Raw genomic sequence first — 19,893 nt, forward strand, 5'->3', positions numbered from 1 at the left:
ATTTCAGGCTTGCAAAGCTATATCCTTATTCATAATTTTATCATCATGAAAATCAGGTTCTTTGTTCACATGGATCCTTCACCTCATGACAGCTCACCAAGCTGGAAAAATGTCTGCTATACATTTGTTAAGATCCCTGAGTTCAAGGTCTCTCTGAACCTGTATCTCTGATCTTTGCCTAATTACTCTCTACCTTACATCTGTTTCTTTTAGTTTTCTTTTATAATATACATAGAATGTAGTGGATGTCTTCTCCCAACCCAGTTGTGGAGTGTGAACTAGCTGTCCTCCTGTCAAAAAGGGACTGAAAATATGAAGATTAATTCATTTATTTCCTGCACTGAATTGAAAATCACATTAGGTTGTAAATCACTAAAAATCCAAATTAAGCTCTCTTTGTAATTGCTTTCATTTGCCAGTAAACTAACAAATTTAATAATTAAGAATGTGTGGCCAACATAGCCCTTGAATATTTTTCACTTGAAATTGAAAGTGTAATGGCTTCTCAAGGTTCATTAAATGCAGTTTATCACAAGTACTCTGTATTTACAGAGGAACAGCCACTGCCAATTCTGCCTTAGCCTGAAGCATGTGTTGTGTTTGCAGGATTACTGTCTGCTACGTTGGGCCAGTGCTGGGACGACCTTAGTGGTTTCATGATGGCCTTCTTATTTTGCTTCTTCACCTTCGTGACCATGTTCTTCATGCTACTCAACATGTACCTCTTTAGCTTCCACAACTTCACTGTTGCAGTGGAAACTTGCTTCAGTATGATGCTGGGTGAGTAGTGTGAGGCATGCTAAAAATGGGAGAGTGTGAAGGTGTGTGTGTGTGTATTTACCTAGTTGTAATGTACAAGGTTCAACCCAAAGCTTATTTGTCCTGTCTCCATATCTACAGTCATCCAACTTCTCTTTAAATTTGCTCACACTAACAGCTGTAACCATCTCCTCATGTAAACTATTCCAGAGATCAATGCTTTGATACAGGAAACTATATTTCTTAGCGTCACAGAGACATTTACTCTTCTTAATCCTTTTTAATGTCCTCTCGTACATTTTGTCCCCTCATCCATATGCATCTCCAAAACTTATCTGTCTACCTTTTCCATACGGTTTATTAATTTGTACGTTGTTATCAAGTGTCCCCATTCTCATCTCTCTTCAAATCTTAATCTCATTTCTTTCAGTCACTTCATAAGTCTTTTCCTTCAATTCTGGCACCATCTTCATTATTGTCCTCTGTATTCTTTCCGGTTTCCTTGTATTCTTCTTCCTATATGGAGACCATATGACTGCAGTGTACTCCAATTTGGAGCATATCATAGTTGTAATTATTTTTTTCATCATATCCATGTCCATGTAGGTATAAGCCACTCTAAGGTTACTTAACATTTTGTATGTGGAGCCAAATATCCCATTTACAGTATTTGATGGCTTATAAGAAGCATGGGCTTATAAGACTCATCTCAGTTTGGGCAGGCATTGAAAAAATAAATAAAATAAAAAATGAAATAAATGAAAATAAATAAAATAAATAAATAAAAAAGAAAATAAAAAAAAATGAATAAATAAATAAGTGGGTTTAAGCTCAGAATATGAAATGAAGGGTTTCACCTGACATTTGAAACCTTCTCATATGTATTCAGATCTTATTAAATCCCAATATTTTACATTTAAAAACTTAATATTTGCTAGGACCTAACAACACTGGTCCTTAGACCAATCCTGCTGTGAGATGTAAACAAATATGGCGTAGGCAGTGACATTGTCAGAGCCCAGAGGGGTAATTAAATTTGTACATCATATTTCTTTATCATCATTGTACACATAATTCTAGTTGTAATATTTTAGTACATTTTCAAAGCATAAGGATGTGCGAAAATAGATTTACCTTATTCTCTACAACATATTTTTATTTGAAATATTCAGTACAGACCATCACCATGAGCCTCCCTACTTCGTGACGCTCTCTTCACTTATAAAATCTTTTGTTTTGTTAGGTAGTAATCTTTTTTTCTGAAAAGCAATAGTTTCTCATTCTTCAAGTTTTGTTGAACACATATGCAAAGTAAGAGTGTTAAAAGATAGGCACAATTTCAGTTGTACAAAGATGTGCCTTACCTCAAGGAATAATGGAATCATACTAAGGAATGCAGTGAATCTTGTATGTGTCACCAGGTTTGGTGTATAACCAACTGTGAGTTTGTTTTGGTACTTGCAATGTAAGCATTGTACCTGGTGTTATTTTATGTGAATTGCTGGCAAGTACAACCTGTTATACATTGTATGTTACTTTCCAAAAAAGTTTTTATTGTATAGAAATGATCATCACTTTGTTTACGTGTGCAAAGATGTTTGGGGTTTCATATAAGGGCCAGTGTTGCCATAGACTTATCACTAGCCACTGCCCCAAAGTTGAACCTTGGCCTTACAAGACACAGGTTCATTTTCTGAGGCTTTTTTTTTGGGGGGGGGGGGAAGGCACGTTTTATAAGCATACTGTATATGTTTCTTAGGTGACAGTTGTCGTGAATAATCATCCTCAAATCCTTTTCTTTATTATTTTTTTCATTATTGCATCTTCACCCATTTTATAGTTTCATGTGGGTCTCCTTGTACTTTTCCCATTTCCAACACCACATTTCTTAGGATAAATTCAAGTTTCCATTTTGGACTCCAAGTATAAGTTTTATCTAAATTCTTTTGTAACCCCTTACAATCCTCCAGGCTCTTTATAATTCTTACCAACTTTGCATCATCAGCAAACAAATTAATGCAGCTATTTAATCCTTTCTGCATATCATTTTTGTAAATCTGAAACATAATTGGTGCTAATACAGATCCTTGTGGTACTCCACTTATTACCTCACTCCAGGTGGAACTGTTATCTCAGATTATTGTCCTCATTTGTCTGTTTTCTGAATAATCTTCCATCCAACTTAATATTTTACCTTTTAAACCTGCTATATTTTCCAGTTTCCACAGTAGGCTCATGTGTGGAACCCTGTCCAGATATACAGTATCCACCCACACATCTCATTCTTGCACCACATCTATCACTCTTGTATAAAAGCTCAGCAGGTTTGTAACAGAAAATTTTTGTCTAAATCCAAATTATTTATCTGTAATTATCTCATTTTCTTTCAAATACTGCACCCATTTATCTTTTTATTACAATTTTGTGAAGTTTATATATGACACTAGTTAATAGTACTGGCCTGTAGTTTAGTGGTTCAGTTTTGTCACCTCCATTATAGATAACAATTATATTGGCTCTTTTCCATTCTTTAGGCACTCTTCCTTCTTTCATTGAACTATTTACCATGTTCCAAATTGGCTCCACCAGTTACTCTCTACATTCCTTCAATAACCATCCTGACACACCATCTAGTGTCATTACTTTTCTAACATCTAAGTCACTCAACATCTTGTAGATTTCATAATTTTCCACCTTAGTTTCATGTAACCCTTTTTTTGACACTCCACTTGTAGGCACTACAAATGCAGATTTAAAACTCTCATACATAATTTTGCTCATCTTGTCATCGTCATATGTCCTTTCGCCTCTTTTTAACTTAACAATACTATCTCTGTGTTTCATTTTTTCATTTATGTACCTATAGAAAAGCTTAGGTTCCACTTTACATTTGTTCACTGTATCCTTTTCAAATTTTCTTTCTTTTCTTCTTATCCTAAGGTATTTGTTTCTTGTTTGTTTGTTTGTTTCTTTATTCCCTATTTCCTTCATTCCCCTGCTTCTTCACTCTCTTCCATGCCTTGTCCTTGTCCTTTTTTGTCTTTGCACATTTGGCATTATACCAACTATGCTAGCTCATTTTAACTTTGTACCAATATTGGTACACATTCAAACACTCCTTCATTGTACTTATCTAGTAATGTTTCATAATTTGTCTATACATCCTTGTCTTTCAATAGCTTATACTTTATACTTCCATAAATTTTTAAGCTCTTCAAAATTTGCCATTGCATAGTTTAGTCTACCATTTTTGTATTCTTTCCACATTCAAACATTCTTTTCACATTCAAACACTCCCTCATTGTACTTATCTAGTTGTGTTTCATAATTTGTCTATATATCCTTGTCTTTCAACAGCTTGTACTTTATACTTCCATAAATTTTTAAGCTCTTCAAAATTTGCCATTGCATAGTTTAGTCTACCATTTCTGTATTCTTTCCAATCCTTTGCTTTAATAATCACTTCTAATTTAGTCTCTATTACAACATGATCATTTTTTCCTAATGGGGACAGATACTTCATATTTGCCCTGGATTCCTGTTTCCTGGTAAACACTAGGTCAAGCATTGATGGCTGCTCTTCTCCTCTTTATCTTGTAGCTTCATCTACCCACTGCTCTAAAGTATTCACCATTGCTAATTGCATTATCTCTTCACTCTACAAATCCATACCCTCCTGTAGCTCCAACCCCTCTCAATTTACATTCTTGCAATTAAAATCACCCATAAGCGACACCTTATTTATTTATTTTTTTTATCATATTGTCCAAACATTTCCACACTTCTTGTATCTCCTCATACTCATTTGTCTGCCATGTATTTGTCTCGTGGTATATGTGACAATATTCCTCCTCTTTTTCCTTTTGCCATCTTAAACTACAGTGCTCAAAACTTCTGCCATCTCATCACCATATTCCATTTCTTCAATAAAGATGTCATTCTTCACCAATATTAACACTTATCGCCCATTTTTATCTTCTCTGTCTTACCTCCAAATGTTGTATCCTTCCTCAGCAAATTTTATCTGTATTTCCTCTTTTAATTTTGTCTCTGTTAAACATACAATATCTGGCTTGTTATTCCTTAAAATATCCCTTTGTTCCAATGTATTTGACATAAGCTTATCTATATTTGTGTACAAAACTTTCAATATATTACGTTCCTTTTAAATCTTACTATATTCCCTGTCTATTGTTACTCCTCTTCCCTGGCATTCTTCAACCACCACTTTCTGATCTTTAAATCTACAGTTTTACATACAAATTCTTTTACTTGATCCTGTGTTCTTTCTCTGTTTTTACCTTTAACTTCTTTGCTCATCTCTTTCAATTTATTCCTCTCATCCTCATTTCAGTATCTTCTTATCCATATATTTTCATGTCTTCCATCTTTGATAGTTTCCATATTCCTGCCATTACAATTTTCACTGCCATTTGTGTACTATATCCAATTTTTGGAGGCCTCACTCCATTTTCAGCATACTAGCCAAACCTCAGAACGTGTGTGTGTGTGTGTGTGTGTGTGTGTGTGTGTGTGTGTGTGTGTGTGTGTGTGTGTGTGTGTGTGTGTGTGTGTGTGTATATTATGCTCATACCTAATTCTATTTTTACAAGATTGAGTTAGGCTCATAATGTCCTGTCTTTTAAAGTTAATTTGTCACATTTATCTTTAAAACTATAAATGTTCCTTGCACACACAATTTTGTCAGTCAGTGAATTGCATTGACTGTTTACTCTATTAGGAAAACTATATTTCCTTTTTTTTATACAATTTCTTATTATTTTCATTGGCAGGGTCAGTGTCAAAGTTTGCTTGCTGAAAATAAATTTCTTCAGTAGTCCTCTCTTCTTTCTTCTTTGGTTTGTTAATTTATTTCAAACTCAAACCACATGTATAAGAGACCTAATGGTCTCTTATATGTTAATTTCAGGCTCCTTAGCGAACTCCAGATCCAATCTTAATGATTCCTTGTTTCCTCTAAATCTATCATATTTCTTTCTCTATTGTGTCAACATTGTGAGTTGTCAGTTCCAGCAGTTTGCACCCTCCAACTTCTCTCCTCTCTCCTTTGCTATCTCCTCCCAACACACTTCACCACAGTTGAAATCTCCCATTAGGATTATGTTCTAACTCCTCTCAACCAAATTATTTACACATCTTATAATTCATATAATTTCTTCATCTGTAATCCATGATCCAGTTATGTGAAGAACATATACCACCACAAAAATCTCTTATTCCTCCCCCATTTCTTTTAACTTTTACCTTCAGCATTTCTCCTTATTCTATATTTTCTACTACCACTAAAAACATTTTTTCTTTTTACCAATAACAGTCTGCCTTGTTTATCTATTTTGTTTCTAATCCATGTATTATATTAACTACTGTTATAAGTGGTGCAGTAGAGAGGAAGGGGAGAGAGAGAGAGAGAGAGAGAGAGAGAGAGAGAGAGAGAGAGAGAGAGAGAGAGAGAGAGAGAGAGAGAGAGAGAGAGAGAGAGAGAGAGGTGATGCCTGAGGTACAGGTGGCATTAGTGGAAGACCTGACAGTGCTGGGTGTCAATTTCCTTTTAGGGAATGATCTGGCAGTTAGGAGAGTTTGGGTGCAGCCCCCATCCATGGACATCATCCCAGATGTGGAGGCTGTGGAGGTTTCTAACTTCATTAATTTTGTTACTCATTCCAAGGCGAGATGAGTGCCCTGGTGTCAGGCACCTGCATCCTCTGTGATTTCTGGGGTTGATTTCAATAAGGCAGGGCCACTGCAAGAGGAGTGCAGAGTGGTGTTGATACCACACTTGGGACAGTGACCAGAGGACTTTTCCATTGGTGGCAAGGGTTTGGGCAAGCCCTTGAGTCAGTACTGGGGCTGACTGTGACAGATTAGAGCTACCACAGGAAGCACATAACTTGTTTGGGGGTATTGCCGAGGGTGATGCTGGAGAGATGGATTTGGATAGTTTGTTTGATGGCTTGTTCTTCACCCTGTGAAGCACCCCAGAGCCAGGTTTGCAGGCTGTGGGTACCAATACTCAGTCCTAACTCCAGCCTGCAAACCTGGCTCTGGGGTCACTGCCAAGGGCAGAGAGACTCCCAGCTCTACCAGAGTGGTAGGAGTCTCCTCCCCTGGGGAGTGTACTGGAGGTGGGGAACAGGCTACTCCCCTGTCAGGGTCGGACATGGTGAGCATTAGCTCACATAGTGAGCCACCTCTTTTGATTGCTGCTACTGCAGCTGCTAGTGTACCCAAGGAGGGTTGTCTCTCAGAGGTGTGTTGCCCCATTTCTTGCCAAGGCAGGAGAGGGCAGTAAGGAAGTAGAGGGTGAGGTGAAATTGCCAGTGAGGAATAGCAATATTTTGTATAGCTGGCAGAGAGAAGAGGACAGAGGTTTGATGCTCTGTTTTGTTGTGCCATCTGCAGTTAAGGAGGCACGTGTGCAGATAGTATGTAGAGGCCCAGTGTTTGGCCATTTTGGAGTCGGGTTGACTTCGGAACAGTTTAGGTGGCTTTGGTGGCTGGACGTGGCCACGTTTGTTGATTGTTGCCACATTGGTCAGGTGGGGAAGCCTGATTACCTCTTGTCTTTGGCCCCTCTCCTCCATGTTATGGCCAGTGTTTTTCCTGGCATGGGGATAGTAGATGTTGTCAGCCTGATTCCTCTTTCTTGTGGGTGTTGTGAGAATGTTGTAGTGGACATGAGCATTACTGCGCAGCATTGGGAAGTAATACTGAGTGAAGCTGCCACTAATAAATTCTTGCTTGATGCTCGGGAGGCACCCATAGTGTTGCTGGGGACTTCATATGGCTAAGACGTTGTTAAGTGTCAGGTGCTGGGCCTGAGTAGTAAAGTTTGTGATGATGGGTGCCGAAGCAACAAGAACCTGGGTATGATGTGAAGTGATTGCACATGAGAGCAGTTGCTGAGACCAGTAGTGTTGGCCTAGGTGCATGTTGGCTAGGCTTGGGATAGAGTCGAAGGTTGTTGTGTGTGGATGGCCACATGCAGGAGTTTTGCTCCATGTGCAGGAATGGGTGTGTTGTTTCCTAGAAAGGAGCAGCCGTCAGCTTGCTGTGGTGACTTTTGCATCATCGGTTGGCCAATGGGAGGAGTGGAGTGTAGTTATGTTGCTGTGCTTGACAATGAGAAACAGGCTTGGTTGTGTCATACCCAGGGAGTGCAGTTTTATTTAAGTAAGAGTGCGCAGGGGGCTCCTGTTATTTTTCTGTAGAAGTGGCACTTTTAGTCTATCCATTTTATGGGTGTGACATGGTGGCTCTGAGGAGCTAGGAGCAGACAAGGTGGAGTGAAAGTGTGGGCAGTGAAGGCCCATTGAGGATTTAGTGTGTTCTCCAGTGAGGAGAATTGAAGGGGTCAATTATTTAACCCTGACTGGTGGCCCAAAAGTTGTTGTTCTGCCAGGAAGTGTTACCTGGTGGTGCTATGATGTTCCAGACACTGCCATGGCATTTGGTGGGGGCAAGCTGAGTGTCTTGATGATGCAGGATTGCCATTGTTGCTGCTTGATGGCTCATATGTGTGTGTTATGAGGAGAAAGTACAGAAGAAGGAGTAGGCTGTGTAGTGGAGAGAGCAGGAGAGGTGAAAGTGGATGGAATAGTGGAGCAAGCAGAGGTAAGAGTAAGAGGAGAAGATAAGTAAGAGGAAAGACAAGAGCAAGTTGGAGTAGCCATAGCTGCTGGAAGAGAGATGCCATAACCATGACTCCCTGCTGAAATAATTCTTCATGCCAGTGTTGCAGTGGAGGCCAGTATAGGTCCTGGGTGAAAGCCAGAGACAGATCTTGTGGGTAGAGTAAAAGGAGGGGAAAAAGAAAGTGTTAGAATTTGTGTTCTGAAGAAGGGTTGAGTTGTAGCCCTGTTTGCTTTTGTTGCTGTGATAGTGTCATACCGTTCTTTTGTAAAGCTGTGATTTGTGTGTGCATATGATATAATAGAAGGGTTGGCCTTCCCCATAAATTCATTAAATTTCACCCAGCTCCTCCAATAAATGAACAATAATTTTTGCAAGGTTGTAGTCTTTTAGAGTGAGCTTGTGTGAGGGTGGCAAGTATGTAGCTGGCTGGCTTCCACCTCCCAATTCCTCCTTTGTTCCACCCCCTTCCTCTTTGTCTTGTGACAACTGTTGCTTCTGAGTACATGGCTTCATCCTTTGTTCAATCGGGCTATAGAGGTTGTTGAAACAGGACGTACATAACTTGCTGCAGTGATGGAACACTGGCATGAGGATTGGAGGAATATATTTAGAGGGCCATTACTAGTAATTATTGCTCGAGTATTAATGGCAGTATGCCTCTGCTGTGCTAGGTAGGATAAGCACCAGTCAAGGGCTTGGTGAGTGCTGTGCCAGTTGAATTGTGGTGGACCACAAGGCTTACCCTCTCTATCACAGCATCCTAGTGGTTTTGTGTCTTGTTAGAAGCCTGGGGGATGGTTCTCTGACCATTGTGGGCCCTGTTGGTTGTGGTGTATTTGTGTCAGTAATGTTTATGCATCATTAAATGTGACTGGTATTCAAAGCTCACTGCCAGGAGCTTTGGACAGAGGATATTGAGATATTCTGTTAGCTGGTGATTAACTCCTCTCTCCCTGGGCTTTACCAAGTACAGATGGTACTTGCCTATCCTCTGGGAGACTAAATAGATCACTTACCAAAAGAAGGATATAATAGTCTGTGGGCATGGGTGGCTTGTCTCTGGTGGAAGGTAGCTCACAGAATATTATAAGCCTCATAGGTGTGTGTCCTTTGTCCTAGCTGTGCCCTCCTTGCATATGGTTTTTAATTCTTTCTCAGTAAGTAGGAGTTTGTTTGACATTTGTTATACTCTCTTCTCAGTTGGTAGGGTTAAACTGAGGGGTGATCTCAGTTTTGATAATTTGGGATGACCAGGGAAGGGCTGGATTCATCATGCTTATGCCTGCACTAGACTAGAAGGAGCTAGTCTAGGGAAAGCTGACCCAATTATAGTGGCAGCTGTGAAGGGGAGTGAATTTTAGGGTCATAACACTATATTTCTTATTAGTCTTGTCTCTGTTATTCCCATTATATTTGATTTCTCTTGTTTTAATTTGTGACTGCTGACACTAGACTTCACATTTGTGTATGCAGTTTTCAGTTTTTATTCCCTTCCCTCCTGATTTTAATAATTTAGTCTCATGCTGAGCATCCTCCAGTAGAATTTTTTTTTCCAACCTCCATTCCAGTCTTGTTTTTTTGTTCATTTCATAATTGAGCCACCCTAGTTCTTCCCTCCATACTCATATCCTTCCTTATTCATATTTTAAATTGTCTTGGTTTGCCAGTCTCCATGATCCTACCAAAATTCCCTGGGCTGCAGCCTGTGACATAAACCTTATCTTCAAAGGGTAACTTTTTCCCACTTCATATTTTATCATTCTGTATGCTTCTTCAATCCTCCCAGTCAGGTCATGTCTTGGTTCTGAACCACCTTTAGAATCCTCTCTGCTAGTTTCCTCTCACATTTGATCAGCAACTCTTCTTCCTTTCCTCCAAGTAATATTATTTTTCCTTTTCAGCTGTATCCCTCACAACTTTATTTTGATTACCTTTACTACTGCATTCTATAAATCTTTCTCATCCATCTACTGTTGAATCACTTTTTTAAATCAACTTCCTTTTGTTGTTGGCCCTCCTTCCACAATTGATTTTTCTTCATGCTTTAAACACTTACTTCATTTACCTCAACTTTGCATCCTTGTCTATAGAACTTTAATTTGAATTTATCATTTTCTTTCCTTAAAATCTCACATTCTGCTTTACATTCACCAGCTCCTTTTCTCTTTATAAGAACCTCTTCTTACCTTTCAAGGTCAATTACTCTTGCAGTATGAACTCTTGTCAGACCACTCTCCTCTTCTAAAACCTCCAAAATCAGCAACAATTTGGTGATTTTTGGTGACCAACATGTGTAAACAAATAATCTTCTGAACCTCTAGTGGCACCATTCAGTTCACTTTGACTCTATTTCATTTTTTCTTCTTTCAAAATTATCCTTCAGTTTATTTGTATCATTCCATTTAGGAGAAGGGACTATAGTATAGCTCCATCCCATATCATAAACTAGGCTCTTCCAGGCAGAATTCTTCCATCCAGCTGGTGAAAGCTATGGAAAAACATGTCTTCTCACTGTATTTACCTAGTTGTATTGTACAGGGCATAAGCCAGAGCTCATTTTGTCCTGTCTCCATAACCATATTTATCCAGTTTCTCTTTAAACGTTTAAATGTACAGTTTGCCACAACCACCTCTTCCTTCAGATCATTCCAGATTTCGATAGTTCTATATGGGAAGCTGTATTTTTTTTTTTTATGTTGCTTGGACTTTCACTTTTCTTTGTTTTCATCCCATGTCCCCCACGTTTGTCTCTCTTCTCTTCCATCTGTGATACCAAGTCATTTCTGTCTATTTTTTCTATACTGTTTACTAATTTGTACATTGTTATCAGGTCTCCTCTTTCTCTTCTCTTGTAGTGTTGGTAATCCCATCATTTAAAGTTTTTCTTCATAGCTTTCTCCTCTTTCTCTTCACTCTTGTAGTGTTGGTAATCCTATCATTTAAAGTCTTTCTTTGTAGATTAAGTCTTTCAATTCTGGTACCATCTTCATTGCAATCCTCTGTGTTCTTTCCAGTTTCCGTATATCTTTTTTTTTACGTGGAGCTCAAACTACTGCTGCATATTCCAATTTCAGTTGTATCATGCTTGTTATAATTTTCATAATTTCTTTATCTAAATATCAAACACTACCCTGTTTGTTAACAAGCTGTAGGTAGAGCCGAATATCCCTTTTCAGGTGGTAGTGTGCCCTGAATCTTTACTCCCAAATCTTTTTCTTCATTACTTTTCATTATTATTTCTCCTCCCATTTTTTGTACTTCCACAAAGGTCTCTTTTTCCTTTTTTTTTTTCCTTTTTCTAACATGATTAATTTTCTGGTGTTAAATTCTAGTTTCCATCTTTGGCTCCATGCATATATCTTGTCAATATCCTTTTGTAACTCATTTCAGTTATTTTCATCTTTTACTATTTTCATTATTTTTGCATCATCAACGAACAGGTTTGTATGACTATTTAGATCCTCTGTCATATCATTTACATATATTTGAAACATAATAGGTGCCAACACAGATCCTTGTGGTGCCCCACTTGTCACTCTGCACCAACTTGATTTAGTGTCTCTGATTACTGTTCTCATTTCTCTCCCTTGTAAGTAATCCTCTATCCATCTTAATGTTGCTCCCTTTAGTCCTCCATTCTCTAGTTCCCACATGAGGCTTTTGTGGGGAGCTTTATCATTTTTTTTTTTTTTTTTTTTTTTTGAGATCCAGGTATACTGCATCAACCCATCCGTCTCTTTTGCACTCCATCTATTACTCTCGTATAGAAGCTCAGTAGATTTGTGACACAGGATTGCTCTTCTGTAATTATCTTTTCATCTAGATATTCCACCCATCTGTCTTTAATTGCTATTTCACAAAGCTTGCTTATAATACTTGTTAGTGACACTGGTCTATAATTTAATAGTTCCATTTTATTTCCCCCTTATATCCATCCACTTACTTGATCTGGTCCCATAGCTTTTCTAACACCCAGCTCTACCAGCAGTTTCTTGATTTCTTGTCTCTACTTGTATCTCCTGCATTCCCTCATTCTGTGATACCACTTCCAGTACCACAGATTGTAAACACAGATTGAAAACTCTCATTCATTAGTTCACTCATCTCCTCAGTAGTTTCATAATTTTTTCTTCCCTTTTTTAACTTGTTTATGCCTTCCTTATGTTTCATTTTCCCATTTATGTATCTGTAGAAGAGTTTGGGTTCTTCCTTGCATTTTCTTATTATGTCTCTTTAAGAGTTTCTTTCTTCTCTTTATTTTACTATATTCATTTTTGTATTCTTCTCTAGTATTTCTGTTAGTTTTCTCATAATTTTCTTCCATGCTCTGTCCTTTTTCTTTTTTGCTTCTACACAACTGGCATTATACCGTTCATGCTTCCCAGTTTTCACTTTATAACTTGGTACAAACTGTTGCATCCCCTCTCCATATTTGTTCAAAAATCTCATTTTCTTGCACTACTTTACCTTCAAATACCTCTTTCCAGTTACTTTTTTCATAAAATTTATTAAGTTCTACAAAGTTTGCCTTAGCATAATTCTGTCTCCCATTTCTGTATTATTCTTTCTTGTGCAACACTTTTTCCCTCTTGTGGTACTATTTCTATTATCACATGATCGCTTCTTCCTAGTGGACTCAGACAATGTATACTTGGTCTGCTTTCTGGTGTTTTTGTAAACACCAACTATGATGGTTCTTCTCCTCCTCTGCATCTCATAGGTTCATTCACCCACTGCATTCACCATCATGGTCTGCATAAGTTCTCTGCTCCATGACCCAACATTTTCTTTCACTTTCATCTCCTCCTAGTTAATTCCTTTATTGTTGAAGTTGCCTATTAAGAGCACTTCGTTACTTTTCCTTATAATTTCCTCTATAGTATTTCTTGTTTCTAGTTGCATGCTTTTAAATTTATTGGTGTCTCCCATGCATTAGTTTTTGGTGGTATGTATGTCACAATGATTTTCCTTTTCTCACTTCCTTTGATCTCAATCACAACAATCAGTGTCTCCACCATTCCATCATCATATTCCACTTCCTCAACAACAATATGCTCTTATACAAAAATCATCACTCCTCCTCCCTTTCCTTTTCTGCCTCTCCTCCAGGTGCTACATCCTTCCTTTCCAAATCCCAACTTTATTTCCTCTTTTAGTTTAGTTTCTGTTAAACATACCATATCTAGTTTATTGTTCTTTAGGTAGTCTTTAAGTTCCAATAAGCTCAATACCAAACCATCTAAATTAGTTTGGTGTCAAGCCTATTTGAGCTTAAAGACTACTTAAAGAACAATAAACCAGATATGGTATGTTTAACAGAAACCAAACTAAAAAGGGAAATAAAGTTGGGATTTCCAAAGGAAGGATATAGCACATGGAGGAGAGACAGAAAAGGAAAAAGGCAGTCAGTGTGTATGAGAGAGAGAGAGAGAGAGAGAGAGAGAGAGAGAGAGAGAGAGAGAGAGAGAGAGAGAGAGAGAGAGAGAGAGAGAGATAATAGCCAGGGATTATCATTGATATTAATTGCTCTCTCTCTCTCTCTCTCTCTCTCTCTCTCTCTCTCTCTCTCTCTCTCTCTCTCTCTCTCTCTCTCTCTCTCTCTCTTATTTAGATCAAAGTACTTAAGAAATCCTCCATATGGCCTAGTTGTCTGTTAATGTGCTATACAAGTTATAATACATATTTTTCTTGTCACGTTTTTCTAACTAATTTTTTCATACTGACTTTCACTAACTGGAGGTTCATTAACCATGGTAGTTTTTGAGAAGCTATCTCCTGTGGTAGGGGAAGGAATAGTGTGCATTAGTGTTAAATAACTTACAAAGTCATGACTGAATAATTCATACATAATTTCAATGAGATGCTTCCACCACAGTACAAGGCAGACTTCCATGCCTAGCCTGGCTGTTCTTTGACACTACTGTCCACTGTGAGTTTCACTCCATGTCACTTCAAAATAAATCCTTGAAATGCACAGGTGTATGAAACATTTGCACATTCTTTTAATCTCTAGCAATATTAGCAAAAATACAGTGTTATACCCTGTAGGGTGCTATTGCCATGCATCACTCCTGATTATAAGATTAACTGATTACTTACTGAGTTGAAGGTTGATTGTTATTTCACGAACATTTAACTGCGTCACTTAGGTAGTAAATAAGATGTCAGTGCTAGTGGCTACCTGCTAGTCCTTTAGAGAATTGGTTTTGAGACAACAAGTTTTACAATTAATGAGGCAAAGAAAAGAAAAACAAAGGGAAGGGAAGAGAGGGCATTTACTACCTAAGTGACAAAGTTCATGAAATTATGATCAACCTTTGTCTCGGTAAGTACTCGGTTTATCTTATAATTTCACTTCACAACATTTAACTGACATCACAATTGGTAGTCAATGAGAGCTTTAGAATGATTCCTCAAAACCAAAAACTCCAAAAAGCTAATATCAGGTAAGAAAACTGTAGTAAAGGACAAAATACACCCAAAAATATGCATGAAATTAACCATTTATTTGTGTATTTTGTATAATCAATACAAATGCCAAAGTCAGTCCCATTTAAAAACAATTTCTGGAGTAGAACAGAATTTCTGTAACCACAAGTCCTAATGAGAGAAAATATATACAATAAAGTCCAACAAATCTATTAAGAATTATGATAGCATTGCTTCACCAAACTGACCCTGTCTGCAGAAAGGTTTTTTGTAATATTTGGCAAAGGTGGATCCCTGGGACCAGCCCACAGTTTCCAGGATTGTAGACAACAGATGTGTCATTTCTGCTTTGCTAGAAAAAGCATATCTGGTGGAATGAGGTGCAAACATCCCTAGTCCAGTGGACATCCCTAGTCCAGTGTCTTAATGTGTCTCTGGAGGTAAATTTTAATAGGGGGCTTAGTAATCAGGATAAACCTAGTGATTTTACCCCTGATGCCTTCAGTTCTTTTCAGATAACTTAGTTTAGATGTATAGACACACATATGTCTGTCTAGAGCATAAGCCTTAAAGACTATTTCTGAGAGATGGCTCCCTGCTCTAGATGTTTGAAGTAAGTCTCCTATTCTAAAGGATACCAAGATGCAGCAATGGACATGTTTTTGGCATCTAATAAGTGTAAGGTTTGTCCACATTGTCCACAAACCAATAACATCAACATTACCAATATTTTTAGATAGCTCAATTAAGGATAAATTTTTGTTTGATCTGAAACTTTTAATGTGGTTCAAAACTAGCTCTGGATCTCAGGTAGTATGGTGTTAAGGAAAACAAGGTCAATCTTGAAAAACTGCTTTCATGAACCATTTTACTAATGGGTTTGTCATTAATAGTGGCTATTGCTGAAATAGCTGATTGAATGGTCTTCATTGTGCTAAAGTCCCATCCTTTCTCCTTAAATTCACATAATAAAAATTGCAGTAGAAAATTTAAAGGTGGCAGAAAAGGATCAATTTCCCTGCTGACACAAACTGACATCCATCTTTTTATATAAAATCCATATTGCAGTTTTCTGCTTTTTCTCCAGGACTTAAAAAGAAATTCAGCAACCTGCCTTGAAAGGCATTGGTTTGTAAAAGTTTGCCCAATAGGATTATTGAAGTCATTCTCAACTTGGGCTCCTGTTGGAGTTTGAGACTCAGATCTCATGGCAAGACCAAGGGCTCTTGAGGGAGAAGGAATTGGGTTTCTGCCAGCAGCTGTAGTGCTAATGGGAACCATACCATATCTGGGTTGGCCAAAGGATAGATATCACAGTAGCCCTGTCCTCCTGTATTTTCTGCAGCATCTTTCCAATTACACTGAAAGGTGAGAAAACATACATGATATTATTATGCCAATCCATTGTAAAAGCATTTGTATATGCTGCATAAGGATGTGGTTTCCAGGAGACACTAGCAATTGAGTGTTGATTCTGGATGCAAAAAGATCAATGTCTGGGATATAGTAACTATTGCAAAGCCTTTTGAAGATAAGAAGTTTCAACATCCATTCAGTATCTTAATCCTTGATTCTATGTCTGCCTCCATGTTATGAAGACTTTTGATGTGCTTTGCTGACAAAGTGATTCCTCTCAAAAAAGCCCATTCAGAAATGTCTTATATTATTCTATTAAAGTTGAAATTTGTACTACTGCCCCAGTCTAGACAAACAACAACTATAGTATTGTCAGATTTTATAGCAATGTTAGTCTGATTATAATTCTTGCACAGAGAGTTTAATCCTAGTAAAATGGCCTTAAGTTCAAGACAATATGGTCCAACTCCTTCTGGGTCCACTGACCACCTGTACTTATCTCACCACATTTTGCATCCCAGCCAGTTAAACATACATACATTTTAATTTCTAAATGTAGAGAACAAAAGCATAGGGATTTAGACTGATAATTTATATTGTGGATCCACCAACTGGTCAACTCCTTGACAAATTCCCTGTTCCTGATCTGTAAGTACAAAAGAATCTCAGTTTTCATTATTAATCCATTGAAAAAAGTCTGAGAAAAACCGAATGTGAAGCAATATTTCCCATAAAAAATAATGTAAATCTAATTAATCCATTCCAGATACCCAAAAATATTGACTAAAAATATATATTATAGAGAATTACTATAGTTTTACATACAGAAAACAATGAGAAATAAGGCTAATGACTAATGAAATGGATAAATGAACATTTAACATAACGTTTGCCTTTATTGAAGACTCTTGTTAGTCTACAGAAGATAGTGAAGAGGGGAGAGGGAGGAGGAGAGGTTATTTGAAAGGAGAATCCCCCTCCATAAGGACTTCAGGTATCAAGGCCCAAGTGGGTTACTTCTCTGTCTGAGGGTACTTCCCTTCTTTGGGATTTTCTTTGCAAGATCTGCATGCAACAGTCTTGCTTTTTCACAAAGTATTTCATCTGAAGCACTATCTCCCACTAACTTTTTCACCGATCCACACCAACAACACTTCCTTAACATCATTTGTTTGTGATCTCTGTTTTGTTAGCACATTTGCCTCCTTTTGTAACATTACATTCCTTAATTTCTCTTTTCTTTGCTAGAATGGAACTGATCGTTGATTTAGACTTCTCATACATGCTGGCAAGATTGGTCACGCATATGCCACTTTCATATTTTGCTGCAAGTTCTTTCTTGAATTCTTTCGCGTTTCTTGCCTTTATCAAAGGGCTGGCACTTGGAACTTTTTTTGGCCCATGGTGGCTTATTTAGCAGTCACACTCAGTAAACAAATACAAAAAACAATGGATTATTACAACATGTTTCAGATGAACGCCCAGGGTGATCCTCACTCAATGAGAAACAAAGGTAGACTGAGTCATGAATGCATGGGATGCTTTGTGTGGGACTCAATTCTGGGAAATGAGGGGTCAAGTCACAAGGGCAGGCAGATGAGTTTGGTACAGAGCATTTTCAACTGTACAAAAACCAAGCAGATGTATGATAACTGGGGCAAAATTTTGATGAAAAAAGTCGTCGAAAACCAAATCATACAAAAACTAGGACACAAAAACTGAGGTTTGACTGTATTTGTATCTGAGAGCTCAGGCAGCCAGCTCAGAGGTTATGCAAAGGCTGAAAAAGTCTGCAGGTGTCTCTCTTATGCAATAAATTACCCTGTTGTTTGATGCTTTCTTTCCTTCAGAAGAGCAGAGTTGTAGCCATATCTAAAATTGAGCATAACTCCCAGAAATTCCACTTCCTGTGTAGGAACTAAGATAGACTTCCCAAGGTTAACTGTTTGCCCAACCGAATCAAACAATTGAATAGCATATCTCACATTGTCTGTTAGCTACTTACCAGACCCTGCAATGAAAATGCAATTATCTATATAGCACATAACTATAATCTCAAGTTTCCTTAATGTGCCGCTTTCACGGTCACATATTTGATTAAATAAAATATATATATATATATATATATATATATATATATATATATATATATATATATATATATATATATATATATATATATATATGCCCCAGGAATGGCACCTCGTGCTGAAAGAGAGCACTTCTTGGGGCTGAGATTGAGGTTGGCTTTCCTCAGCCGCTGCAGAACCTCCTCCAGCTGCTCCAGCTCCTCCTCGAAGGTGCTCCCGAAGACAATGATGTTATCGATGTACACGAGTGCTGTCTTCCACTGCAGGCCGTCTAACACCCTCTCCATCAGACGCTTAAAACAACTAGAGGCGTTGCAGAGACCGAAGGGCTTGACGTTGAACTGCCACAAGCCCTGACCGAAGTAGAAAGCAGTCTTGGGATTGTCCTCCTCTGCCATCTCCACCTGGTGGAAACCCGACTTCAGTTCGAGTGTGGAGAACCACCTGGCCACCACCAGTGTGTCAAGCATATCATCAATCCTCGGCAGGGGGTAAGAGTCCTCGTCAGTCATGTCATTCAGCGCCCGGTAGTCCACACAGAAGCGCTGCATGCCATCCTTCTTCTTAACCAGGACTACTGCTGATGACCACGGACTGTCCGACCGCTCAACCATCCCCTGCGCTGCCAGCTCATTGACGGTGCGCTGCATCTCCTCTCGCCTGGCTGGTGCAATACGTCGGGACGGGCTCTTGATGGGCACACTACTTCCCGTGCTGATGCTGTGCTTCACCAACCCCGTGCAGCCCAGGTCCATGTCACCCCTGCTAAAGACGTCCGCATACTGAGCCAGGGTGTGGCACACCTTCTCTGTCTGCGCCTCTGTCAGGTTAGCGGCACTCTGGTGAGCCAAATCCTCCAGGAGGTCGGGCAGCGGCCTCACAGCAGCCACCTCTGCACACCCAACGTCTCCTCAGGGCACTCCACTTCCTCACAAGTGCCCAGCTTGGCCCCAGTGGGCACCTTCCGAGCCTCATCGGAGAGGTTAGCTACCAACACCATAACTAATTCCTCACCCGCTTGAATGAGGCTCCGCCTGACTGCCACGCCATGAGCCAGTCGCAGGTTTTGTGTGGGCTCCACCATGCCTTCCAATCCACGCATCGCTCTGGACAGTCGACACCGGATTCTGGCCTCCATCCTAGGGGCAAGGTGCACTCTCTCAGCCACAACTACCTCTGCACAGCCAACCTCCAGAAGCAATTGCACTTCTTAGCCATGCAACCTCACCAGCTTCTGTCCAAGGTCGACACAAGCCTTGCTCTGCATCAGGTAGTCGAGTCCCAGCAGACATGGTTCATCCAATTTAGTGACATACACCGGCAGGCGCTCCACAGCGCTGCCCATGCCAATAGGAACATCCATTGGGCCCTTGAGCTGCACACAGTGCCCCGTCATGCCACACAGCCTATGTGGCGCGTCTGGGAATCGAGTGGTGGCCAGCATGTCAGGCCGCACCAAAGCCTTCTCAACCCCGGTGTCCACTGTCAGGTGGCATTGGTGTCCACTGAGCCCTCCACCTGCATCGCGCTGGCTGTCCAGCAGCAGCTTACACAAGGCGGGGCCTGGGGACTGAGGACGGCTGGGGTTTAGCCTCCTTCTCCAGCC

The 19,893-nt window shown here is 39.2% G+C and overlaps 1 protein-coding gene and 1 long non-coding RNA gene across 2 annotated transcripts in view; one reads left to right on the plus strand and one right to left on the minus strand.

Annotated features, from left to right (window-relative positions):
• LOC135113220 (uncharacterized) overlaps nt 1–19,893 on the plus strand; it is a 633,180-nt gene that overhangs the window by 600,826 nt on the left and 12,461 nt on the right. Inside the window, exon 57 of the mRNA XM_064028389.1 lies at nt 607–780. Within this exon, the coding sequence (XP_063884459.1) occupies nt 607–780 (174 nt within the window). The remainder of the gene's footprint in view (nt 1–606; nt 781–19,893) is intronic.
• Nucleotides 14,898–19,893, minus strand: part of LOC135113221 (uncharacterized) — a 36,303-nt gene continuing 31,307 nt past the window's right edge. The window contains exon 2 of the long non-coding RNA XR_010274760.1: nt 14,898–16,202. This is a non-coding gene — a long non-coding RNA (uncharacterized LOC135113221). The remainder of the gene's footprint in view (nt 16,203–19,893) is intronic.

This window comes from Scylla paramamosain, chromosome 25 (genome assembly GCF_035594125.1).
Source record: "Scylla paramamosain isolate STU-SP2022 chromosome 25, ASM3559412v1, whole genome shotgun sequence".
NCBI lineage: Eukaryota > Metazoa > Arthropoda > Malacostraca > Decapoda > Portunidae > Scylla > Scylla paramamosain.